Raw genomic sequence first — 12,306 nt, 5'->3', positions numbered from 1 at the left:
ACATTATGTCATTTCAACCTCACAAGTGCTGTGGGTGATATGCTCTCTGTGGTACAAGGGATAAAACCGATCGGTACCATGCAGTCAGCCCTGGGGTTAGCGCTCAGACCAAGTTTCCTATTACAGGTGCATTGCCTTCTCTTCACAGCCCCGCCCCCACCTCCGCCAAATGCCTATTTTTTATTCATTTAAAAGGCAGAATTATAATGAATGGATCTGTTTTTCCTTACTGCTATTTTTCTAGTTACTCTTAAAAACTCAAAATTTCTAGATTCTTTATTTTCACATTACGTAAATATTTTAAGATCTAGTGAAAGGAGCAATCGAATGTCACTAACTCAAGGTAATTTTGAAGCTAGCCAGTTGGAGGCATGAAAAAGTTTAATTGTAGGATAGGTTTTAAAATGCTGCTTTGATTCTGTCACATATAGTACATGCAGTAATTAAAAGGGAACCCATTCATTTATGCCATTATTGACAAGGAATTTGTTAATAAAAACATCTGATTTATAACAAGTTTGTCAGTTATTATGCAAAATAATATTTAAAGATAATATGTTTGAGAAAGTTCTCATGGCAGTATTATTTGATGAATGAAATGAAATGGATCATTTAACTTTTCCATTTTAGTTTTTGAAAATTATCCTGATGGCATTAATGAAAATACACATTTAAACTTTAAATATGCTTCTTGATAAAATGTTTTGAAGAATAAATGCCTCATTTACTTACTTAACTTTCTTATTTATTTCAAAGTATTCTATGGCATTGCCATATTTTGTCTGGTTGCTTTAGTGAGGGCCTCAATAACTGACCCAGGAAGACTCCCTGAGAACCCTAAGATTCCACATGGAGGTACGATACTCTTCAGATTTATCAATTTGACTATACCTGCATTATTATCGTTGTGAATGCATTTTATAGCCTTTAGTATGTACTAATTACATATGTCCTCTACGAGCTCTCAAGTCTTTTCTCAACTGTCTCTGTTCTAGATTTCTTTCTTTATAGTTGTAAATGCCAGCTGACTCCTGTATCCCCTACTCTCTGACTCTTCTGTGTAGTTTACTTGTTTGCTTGTTTTTCTCTCCTCCCACACTACATCTGTATAGCCTGTGTGAGGGTGTAGATTTGTTATTTCGTTTTCTTCCTCGGTTCGGTGCTGTATCCTTAGTGCCCGTCTCTGTCATTTGGTAGATGCTGGGTAAACACTGGTGAGTGATATATAATTACCTGATATATCTTTATTTCATAAAGGGATCTTTTTGATCGTGTCCCTCACTTCGTGCATGATATTATAAATAGAATATTGCTTAGAGTCAATATTTGTGGTTTAATGATACTATTGCCTGTGTTTTTCCAAGTTCTAACAATTCAGTGAAAAATTTGACAGATTTTATTCTAGTGTCAGTTGAAGGTAATTTAGGATCAGCTTATTGCATGATAACTGTTCGAACCACAAAAATGAATTGAAAATGGTGTTGCTTGTTTTATTGCGTGCTAGGGATAGTGACCCTTGCTTACCTTCTTTCCTCAGTTTCACTCTTTGGTCATTTGCCATATGAGCTTTGAGAACTCTCTATACTTTCTTCTAATGAGAAATGTATAGGACTTTGTTCTACATTAGAGAGCCAGAATACTTTTTCTAGTACTTCGGGGATTTCCAAACTTGCTGCACATTAGAATCTGCAGGGGAGATTTTAAAAATTTCAATGTCCTGATCACCTATGTTAATTTAATCAGAATGTCTGGAGGTGGGAACCAGGTATCAATATTTTTCAAAGATCCCAGGTGATTGCAGTGTGTCAAAAATTGGGGAGCCTATTAATTCCTTCTGAAATTAGATTAGTGACAAGTCACTTAAAAAATCTTCCTGAAGTCCCTGGTTGTTGTTTTTTGTGGCCCGTCATTTAGGGACATACTTGGCTTTGCAAGTTTGATGATTAAATGGGAATGATATGACACTGACGTTTACATAGCTGTGAGAGTTTCTGAGAACTGTGTCAAATATTTTGTTTCTATTAACTTATAGAAACAGTGTCACCATCAGTTGGTCTGTGGGCACACATGCACACGTGCACGTGTGTTTGCGGGGGAGGGTGACAGTCTGCAGTTTGTACAGAACCTCTTTTCTCAACCAGCCCATACCGAAGGTTCTCTAACATCTTGATAAATGTGTTGCCTACTTCAACTCTAAAACCCACTGTTTCCAGAAAATTAGAGAAGCAGGTTTTTCCCAACCCATGACCCATTTCCTAGGAAATCTTTAATTTGCAGTGGTCACTCACATGCCTGCATGTATCAGATACTGCAAATCAGAGAAAGGGGCCAAAAAGGAACTTGAAAATCTCATATCCACAGACAGCAGCCACTACTCAGCTACAGTGAAATTGTCACGTAGGCCCAGTATTCTTAGATCTTAGAATTTTAAAAGAGAAAACAGAGAATCTCGGTTTTTAAGAGAAATTTCAGGATTTGAAGACAATTGACAGCTAATTAAAAATTTAAAAAACACTGGTTTTAAAAGAGTGCTAAACAAACTATGTGAAACCACTGGGTTACCGTTAGCTGACAGGCCCCAGTGATGGAGGACTGCGTGGCATCCTGCTGCTGTTTGGATGTCTGCGTCCTATCTGGTCACGGTTGACGTGTGGCCTGTTTTTCTTCCCTGAGTTCCGAAGACTTATCTTTTGCCCAGTTGAAAAAAAATACATTCGTCATATTTCAGTGTTTCCAGAGTCTTTTCCTGTCTCCTCTCATCTGATCCTCGTGGCAATTTTATGAGGGAGGTAGACCGAATAATCAAGAGTGTAGACTGTCACACAGCAGGTTGTTAAAGAGCTACCGTGACATCCCAACACTTGTCTCCATCATCTTGTTTACCGTGTAACTATAGAGAGATGAATAATTTTAGCCCTTTATTCACCTTGGCTTTGATTCTGGGAAAAATTGAGGTCGTCATGTGCTTTGTGGTGATTTCCTGATTATTTTGTAAATCTGGTTTTAACTTACTAAAAAACACAGAATTTTAACAGTGAAAAAATAATATAGCATGACCAGCGAGTTGGGGCCATAAAAAGTGACATTTACTCATCGCTGTGTTAAGGTTGAGCAGTTTTATATAAATGGTTTCTTTAGGAAAGGAAATGTAAGCCCCAGAACTTTTACAGTTTTAACCATGTTTTAATTGAATTACTCCGAAATATTTTACATCCCTTTCTCTTTTTTTTTTTTTAAGTAGAATGAATTTAGTGTCAGTGTAACCCTCCAAATACATGAGGCAGTTTGAATATAAGAGAATGTTGCATTATCTCTGCAAAGATTTCTCAGAATTTGATTCTTTTAAACTTTTTGGTATGTAGATGAAATAGTCAAATGAAATCATTGTCAATTTCTATTACTTAAATTAATCACATGCATGTTTGAAATATATAAATATTGCTTTATATTACTTTCAGGTTTTATGAAATGATTTTATTCAATCTTTTTAAAAAACCGCTTTATTGAGTATGATTCACATGCCATGTGATTCACCCATTTAAAGTGTACAATTTAGTGGTTTTAATACGTCCACAGAGTTGTGGAACCATTACTAAACCAATTTTATGTATGCATGTAAGTAAATAAGTAGGTAAGCTCTATGCCCAATGTGGGGCTTGAACTCATAACCCAGACATCAACAGTTGCATGCTCTTCTGACTGAACCAACCAGGTGCCCCACCACAATCAATTTTAGAACACTTTCTTTTAAAAAATCCTTTTTTTTTTTTTTTTTAACGTTTTTTTATTTTTGAGAGACAGAGACAGAGAATGAGCAGGGGAGGTGAAGAGAGAGAAGGAGACACAGAATCCGAAGCAGGCTCCAGGCTCTGAGCTGTCAGCACAGAGCCCGATGCGGGGCTTGAACTCACAAACCCCAAGATCATGACCTGAGCTGAAGTCAGATGTTTAACCCAATGAGCCACCCAGTCGCCCCTCAAACGTTTTGATCGTCAAGTTCTTATCTTACATGTTTGACTTCAGTGTTTTTGTCGTTAGTAGAGCCACTTTGAGTAGAGCCGCCCTGTTACAGAGCAAAATCCTCTAAGTTTTACAAACTGTAGCACATTTAAAGTTTGTGTGATAATGTCCCTTGACATTTTACCCTGAGCTATAGGGATGCATATGCTATTAATGCTCAGGGTTATGAATTCACTTGTAGTTTTGCTCCCCTCGCATTTCTTCTATTGCTTTTTGAAGGAGCTCTGCAAGACACTTCCCGTCATTTCTTTTCTACTTTGGCAAGTGATTGTGTCAGGGAACCTCTGTGAAGAGCCAAATGTTGCATTGATTTTGGTAGTCTCAAGTTGTATTTTTTCTCCCTAAACCATTACTTTGTGGTTTGAAACGCATATTAGGCCCTCTCAATGACTGTAAGTCTTTTAAAAGGCTTAAATAGAAGGTTATTCCTCTCTCTGAGGGATAATTAAAACACCAAAAAAAACCCCTTCCTTTGTATTTATTCATGCATTTACAGCATTAAGGGGATCCCTGATAAACTGAGGGTTGCTGGAGGGGAGATGGGTGGGGGGATGGGCTAAATGGGTGGTGGGCATTAAGGAGGACACTTGTTGGGATGAGCACTTGTTGGGATAAGTGAGGAGTCACTATATTCTACCCCTAAAACCAATACTACACTGTATGTTAACTAACTTGCACTTAAGTAAATAACAAAAAATAATAAACGGACATACACACACACACACACACACACACACGAGGATCCATGCAAAACAATGTGATAATGTTCACTTAGGTTACTTAGGTTTACTCATTTTCTTTAATTTGTTTTATGTTTTGATTTTTCTCTCCTTAAAAAAGTCACTTTCAATTTTTTTTTTCCTTTAAACATTTCCTTTAAGAAAAAAATCAGTTTTCAATTTTTCTGTAGCTACCATAAATTAGCAACTGGATTCTCTCTCCTATAGGCTTTTTTTTTAATTAAAAATTTTTATTTTCATCACTTACAAATTGTATTTTGCCTTCTGATTCTTTCCCATAGGCTTTTATTTTATATTAGATGGCTAGTGCAAAAGTCTTCAGACCTTAGAATATATCAGTCACGAAGGTCACATTTGAACATGAATAAACCTTAAAGAAGGAAAGGGAGAAGATCAAGAAATGGTTTATAGATATGTAGGATAGGTTAAGGTGGATAGATTTTTTTTTTCCCTTGCTATACAAGGCCAAAACCTAGATGATACTTTAATTAAATTTCTAGACATTTACAGTAGTGCGTTTTTTTCCTTTGTTCCCCTCACACATAGGTGTGTATATGTGTGAAAATGAGTTTTTCAAAGACATTTCTCACTTTAGATACTTAATATAGTTTCTTAAATTTAACCAATTTAGCTCAACTCTTTAAGCAAATGTATGATCCAGACCATAGATTGGCAAACTCTTCTTTACTGTAAAGGGCCAGATAGTAAATATTTTGAGCTTTATAGACCATACAGCCCCTTAGCTCTGCTACTGTAGCCCAAAAGCCGCTATAGATAATGTGTCAATGAATGGGCTTAGCTGTGTTCAAATAAAACTTTATGTATGGACACTGGAATTCAAATGTCATGTGTTTTACATTTCACAAGTTCTTCTTGTTCTTTCCGATCACTGAAAATTGTAAAAACCGTTCTTAGCTCATGATTTGCCTGTGGACTGTAGCTTGCCAACCGGTGGTCTGGACTGCAGAATTACAGGCTTTCTCGGACTATAGCCAAATGCTGTCTTCTTTTCTGAGGTTACAACATTTCAATTATGAAAGAATTTTACTAAAGTATCAGATGCTGAAATGACCAATAATGAATACACCATATTTATATTTTAAGGCACTGGTTTAAGACATAATGTTTTTATGTTGTCTTTTAATGACAATCGGCTCATCAGGGAGGGTCTACTTTCTGACTCTAATCTTTGCAATATGTGAATTCAGGGTTTTTTAATATTAGGATGTTTGGCTGTTTCAGCGGCTAAGTGGGAAAAGAGGGATCTGCTTGTGATATTATATAAATTAGTTTTCATTTCACTCACAAAGAATACTAGTGTATCTAAATTAAACTTTAGTGTTGCTCTCTCACATAAGTTTTCATTAAAATAAGAACTGTAAGTAAGAAGTGAAAAGATTTTATTTTAAAATGAAATTTTTGATGCAAAAGATACTTTCTCAACTTCAATATTATTGGAACAATTAATTTGATACTATTATTATTGATGTCTTCTATAGCAGAATTTTTCATAATACTTCACTATATAAAATTCTTGTATATTGATTTTACTCTTGTCATTAAACTAAAATAATGAAATTAAAATAGGATATCTTTTTAGAAAATTGAATACTACCTGGTATTATCTTCTTTTACTCATATTTAAAATGTTTCGTTTTTAAACATTTAAACTTTATACTTGAGCAGGTATTTAGTCATATGTGTGCTTGTCATACTTTGCATATACTGATAATTCATTCTGAATATTTGGAGTCAGGCTAGTTTTACTATGCCCAGGCTTTTAACAAGGTTAGAGTGTAGTGTAAACATAGGGTTGGAAAAAAATGAACCTAAGCGTTAAAAAAGGTTTAAGAATTCTGTAAAATTCCCTTTTAACAAATATTAAATAGATACATTCTGTGTCATAAAGCATTTGTCTTGGTAGATGACTTTCCTATAGTTCTTATAGATCTCATTAGAAAGACATATGCTGAAAACAAATGACTTTTCTCTTTATTTCTGTAAACCTAATGTTTTTAGCACAAAACTTAAATGTGTGCTCTTTAATTACAACTTAAAAGAAATTGCTACTTGATTGTAGGAAAGAGTTTTGTAAAGAACTCCCTTATTTCCATTAAATAGTAATTATCTTATAATCTTCTTTACTTCTGAAATCATTCTAATACCTCCAACCCTCTCCTATAAACACTCCCAAATGAATTTATTGATATTAAAGTATAGAAAGTTTGGGAGGTGGGAATGCTATCTCTGTTTTTCTAATGAGTTAATAGGATTAATTTTGATTTCTTAGTCTATGAAACCAGGATTCAGCATTATTTCTTTTTTAGTTAATAAAATTTCTAGAAATAAATTTGTTTACATAAAATTCTGTTTAACTATAATGATTTGCTGGGGTGCCTGGGTGGCTTAGTCGGTTAAGTGTTCGACTTCAGCTTAGGTCATGATCGCGCGGTTCGTGAGTTTGAGCCCCGTGTTGGGCTCTGCGCTGACAGCTCAGAGGCCGGAGCCTGCTTGGGATTCTGTCTCTCCCTCTCTCTCTCTGCCCCTCCCCCGCTTGCTGTCTCTCTCTCAAAAATAAACAAACATTAAGAAAAATAAATGAAATAGAATAACTGGTTATACTTGAGGGTTTTGTCATTAAATTTTACTGCTAGCAATTTATCCGAAACCCAGATGCATTACTTTCTATCATTTAGTTTGACTACTAATAGTGTCTTACTATTATAGTGTTTAAAATTAGAAGTGTACAGAATAAGACTTTAATAGAGTAGAGCAGCAATATTTATGTCAAACTCTCTTACAGTGAAGATGTAGAAGAATATTTTCTTGGATTTATCTTCCTATCTATCTATCTATCTATCTATCTATCTATCTATGAAAGAGAGAGAGAGGGAGGACTTCCTATAAAGTCTTCTAAACTGTTGTTGCTAAATTTCAGCAGTACTCTTTTGCCTTTAGTAAATGGATTTTAATTTCCTTCTCTAGAACGGGAGTTCTGGGAATTATGTAACAAATGTAATTTGATGAGACCAAAGCGATCCCATCACTGTAGCCGCTGTGGCCACTGCGTGAGGAGAATGGATCATCACTGTCCGTGGTAAGAAATGGATAATTTACTTTTAGGAAGAAAAAAGAAAGAAACAGTGAAAAATAAATCTTAGGACTTAGCATATTTAAACAAAAGTTATATTAAAGTTATGCAGTTAAACAAAAGTTATTAAAGTTATGCAGTTTTTAAAAAAAACCCTTTAGTGAGGACAATAAGGATACCTTTTTCTATCAGGTTCTATCAACTCTCAAAGTCCTTTTTGCACATTTTGCACATTTTGCACATTACATGCATGCTGGATATGTACAAGTGGTAGTTCACTGCTTCTGCTGAACTGCCAACATTTTTGGTCAATAGGGGGCTCTCTTGTAATATTTTAAAAAACGGTTCAGTTGAGAACTAGCGTTTTGAAAACAAATGCTGTGAGAATTCTGCATTGTATCTCATTTCAAAGCTGTCACAAAAATCTGTGAGCAAGATATTGTATTTAATTCTGTTTTCCTAGCATGGGATCTCTGTATAAATATTTAAACTAGTATAGCGTAGCACTTTGTAAATATATCTAAATACATATATATTTATGTTTGTACACTCATACATGCATATATACAAAGTTAACTGCACAATGGGCTTTTGAAATTTATAACTGCATTTATCTATAGTTGACTTAAGGGTGGAGTTTAGCTTTGACAATGCTGATCAATTTAGAGTTCCCCATATTTTTTGATAACTTACTTTGATAGCATCATTTAAGGTTGGTTACCAAGCTTTTAGTGAAAATTTGGTTTTTACTATAAATCTATTATTTAAATAGAAAGTATTTCCTGTGATTAGGAAAAAAATAAAAGCATTTTTTAAAAAAACATTTTAGATAGAAGCACTTGGTTACTATATAAAAAGGCTTAAAATTGTCTGATTCCATTGACGGGATAGTGTAGTATATTAATATATAGTTGATGTTTAAAAAATATGCTTTGAATTTAAACAGATTAATTCTCAAGTGAATTTCTAAACCTCCGTGATCTGTTTACAACTATAATAGTAATAGACTAAAAAGAAAAGGCTAGGTAAAACATGTATTATTGGGTAAGTGGTAATCACACTGAAAAACTCAACTGCATACCCTTTTTTAGAGTACTGTTTCTGATTAACTAATTACATATGTAATAAATGTTCAAATTACAGTTGGATATTGATCCTTCCTTTGAGAGGAATGCATTATTTTAAGCTTTAAAATAATCAACCAGGAGATGTTTTGGTCCTGTAGAGATTAGCGATATTCCTTATTTTAAGGAATAAAGATGAACTTGGTGACAAAAAAAATGTGCTATTAACCTAAATTTTGAGATTGGGGTGAGCTGTCTGTCAGTTTCTTCTGTGGTTTTCGTCAGCTTCTCAGAGTCCTGGTGGGAAGAAGAGTGGAAGTAGAAAGAGTTGGAGGTAGGAAAGGAGGGCAGACCAGTGGCTTTAAAAAGACTGAGGGACTTTCCTGATTGAATTCCTTAGTAGAGCATTGCTGAGATAGTCAGAGGGTAAGGGCAGTGGACAGTGTAAATTGGAAGCAAAGAGAATTTTTGATATTTTCAGAAACTGCATTATCATAACTGCCTAAGAGCTTTAGATTTGGAGGTCAGTTCTCAGGTCACCTTGAGATTTTCTGTTTCAGGCTCTGATTACTCTTTCTGAATAGCTTGTTACTGAAAGGACTCTTACATATAGACTGCGTACCTTAGTGTTTCTTAAAGCTCTCCGGTTAAGAAGAATGCCATCATCCTAGCAGTTATGTCTTAAATTTGGGCAGGACGAGGAGAATGGGGTGAGCAGAAGTCATGGAAGCAACAGCTGGTGAAGAGTGTGTTTGAGATCACACACAAGCACACTTCCCGCTTGTGAAAGAAAGCCCTGCTTGCGAGTAGCAAAACCCAGGCATTTTCGTGTTTACAAAGCATGAGATCTTAAGTTTAGGAAATGCTTCTGCAGGTTTTCCATTTCATTCTATGTCTGATTTTAAAAAGTAGTTTCAATGATACACCTTTAAAACAACAATTTGTTAGGAACTGAACCTGTTGTATCTCCCCCCCATCCCCCAAACAATGGCAGTATAATGCTATAGTGAAATGAAAACATTTGTAAAAGTAAATTATAGTTTTGGACTAGGGTTTTCTGCTGGAATTGTAAAATATTTTGAAAATTGGGGTATGATAAATAAATTTGGAACAATAAAATATTGAGTTTGCATTAGCCTTGAAAATGTTAGGATGATAACATTAATTATTTTTCCTGGTTATGGTTCACTATTGTCCTGGTGGAAGTGTAGCTCTGAGAATTTGTAAATACTTTTGGATATGTGTTTATTTCCAGCAACCAAGGGTGGATTTTAAAAGTAAGAAAAATTGCAAATGCTTAGCAGTAATGTCAAAGCGGCAGGTTTTAAGTTCTTTTGCTTCCAATCGTTCGAATTGCTCTCCACAGCTGGAATGCTGGAATGGAAGAGCGATATATAGAAGGCTCTTGTTTTCTTGGCTACTGTCTCTTCCTCTGGCAAGTGTCTTAACTCCTTTGTTCCTGCTCCCCTATCAGTGAAACGGGGAGACTGCCATCTGCTCTTCCTGCCACACTGGGTGGTTGTGACTTGAAGGCAGATCATCTCCACGGACTTCCTTTTTGTCAAGTAGAAAGTGCTTTACAAATGTGAGGAGGCATATTTGTAGTGTAGCTTTTCCTATGCACGGTTTGCTTTTAGGCTTAGGTGATGTTAGCATATCTCCGGGAAGTCCAGCATAATATGAAGTTGTTTGTGTTTATTTTTACCAGCCCCAAGATTAACATTTTATTAAAGTTTAAAATATTGTTTCTGTTTTCATTTTTTTCTTCAGGATTAACAATTGTGTTGGCGAAGATAATCATTGGCTTTTTCTGCAGTTGTGTTTCTACACAGAACTTCTTACTTCCTACGCACTGATGTTTTCTTTCTGCCACTATTATTACTTTCTTCCACTAAAAAAGCGTAACTTGGTAAGAAATGTTCATGTTCACTGATGTTAGAACAGCTGTAGCATACAGTTATTAACATTCCTTTAAGTGCAGAGGATTGGAAACAAAAAACAACAAAAATATACTCCAAACTTGGTGAATTTGAGAATGTCTTGGGATTGAGAAAGTAGACTCTAATCTGACATTCCCTTTTAACCAAATCCATTTATGATTATTTATTAGTGTTGAGTGACTTTCTTTAAAAAGCAACATACGAGGTCTTTCAATATGTATGTTTTGGTTTAAGAATATCTACGATAATGAGGGAGAAAGTGAAAAATGTTAACTTCTCATTTCTTTTCAGGAATAAAAACAGACTTAATTTTTTCAAGTTTCTCAAGGGAATGTTAAGTTTTTGAGAAAAAGGACCTTTTTTCCCTTTGGCTTTAAACAATTATGATGAGCATTTGCAAGGTTCTGTAAAAAGTTATTGTCGTATATACCATCGGAAGGAGTGCTTTTCCCGTTGTATACAGGAATAACGATAGATCTTAGTAAGACTTGCCCCAAATAGTGCTGCTTGGGGTGGTTAGCAGCAACACGGTTTAAGTACTTGACCAAGTACCAACACCATGCAGTGGGCATGTTGTTCCAATTCTCACTTTAATGCACAAAACAACCACGTGAGGTGGGTACAGTTTCCCCCAGTTTTGTAGATGAGCAAACAGACTAATAGAGATTAATTAAGTAGTTACTGAAGGCACAAAGCTAGTAAGTGAGTATTCAGCTGGTTTTAGTTGTAGAACTGGGATTTGAATCTGATCTTGTGTTTTTGAATCTTACCCTCTGTGTTTTGTGTATACGGTTGGTATTGAAGCCTGATCTTGTGCATAATTTGGACTCGGATTGTGTTTTGAAATTGTGTGTGTGTATGTGTGTGTGTGTGTGAGAGAGGGAGATACACACACACACACACACACACAGACCAGACCGAGAAAGAGGTAGACAGAACAGAACGACAGCATGCACAAGGGTGTGGGTGCACGTGGACACGTGGAGAAGGAAGGTAGGGTAGAAGAAAGAGGAGAAAGACTACAGTCCTTGATGGAGAAGGGGAATTTTTCTTTCCTGTTCATGTCATTTCATACTGCTTGAATCTTTTGTATTAAATAATAACAATTTCAGTGGTGGTACATTTAATTAAGTTTTAGAATAAGGGAGTGGGAGGTCTCTCTAAAGAATAAGGTCTTTAAGTTCTGCGTATTTAGATAATGTTAGTATAGATGATCATTTTGTATAATTAAAAGGATATTTGCTATCGTTGCTTGGCTGTGTATGTTAGTGGGGCCTTGTGATTATGTGTATTTCCTATAGATTGAGCAACTAAAATTAGATACTAACTGAAAAAAGTTCAAAAGGGAGAACTTTATGGGTGTTTGACTTTTTCACACTGAGAATTTAGTGCATGTCAGTACTGTAGTTTTAGACATGTTTCATCTTATTTATAGATTGATTTCTGGTATA

The 12,306-nt window shown here is 35.3% G+C and overlaps 1 protein-coding gene across 10 annotated transcripts in view; it reads left to right on the top strand.

Annotated features, from left to right (window-relative positions):
- The window catches only part of ZDHHC21 (zinc finger DHHC-type palmitoyltransferase 21), a 68,898-nt gene that overhangs the window by 16,320 nt on the left and 40,272 nt on the right, over positions 1 to 12,306 (top strand). For 9 of the 10 annotated variants that reach the window (XM_019415473.2, XM_053907939.1, XM_053907938.1 and 6 more), the window contains 3 exons: positions 757 to 855; positions 7,746 to 7,857; positions 10,686 to 10,824. In XM_019415473.2, the coding sequence (XP_019271018.1) occupies positions 757 to 855; positions 7,746 to 7,857; positions 10,686 to 10,824 (350 nt within the window). The remainder of the gene's footprint in view (positions 1 to 756; positions 856 to 7,745; positions 7,858 to 10,685; positions 10,825 to 12,306) is intronic. The other variant, XM_053907940.1, reaches the window with a different exon arrangement.

The sequence above is a fragment of the Panthera pardus genome, unplaced genomic scaffold, assembly GCF_024362965.1.
Source record: "Panthera pardus isolate Hobbes unplaced genomic scaffold, ASM2436296v1 HiC_scaffold_20, whole genome shotgun sequence".
Classification (NCBI taxonomy): Eukaryota; Metazoa; Chordata; class Mammalia; order Carnivora; family Felidae; genus Panthera; species Panthera pardus.
The sequence above is the reverse complement of the archived record's forward strand: the minus strand, read 5'-3'. Positions and strand labels throughout refer to the sequence as shown.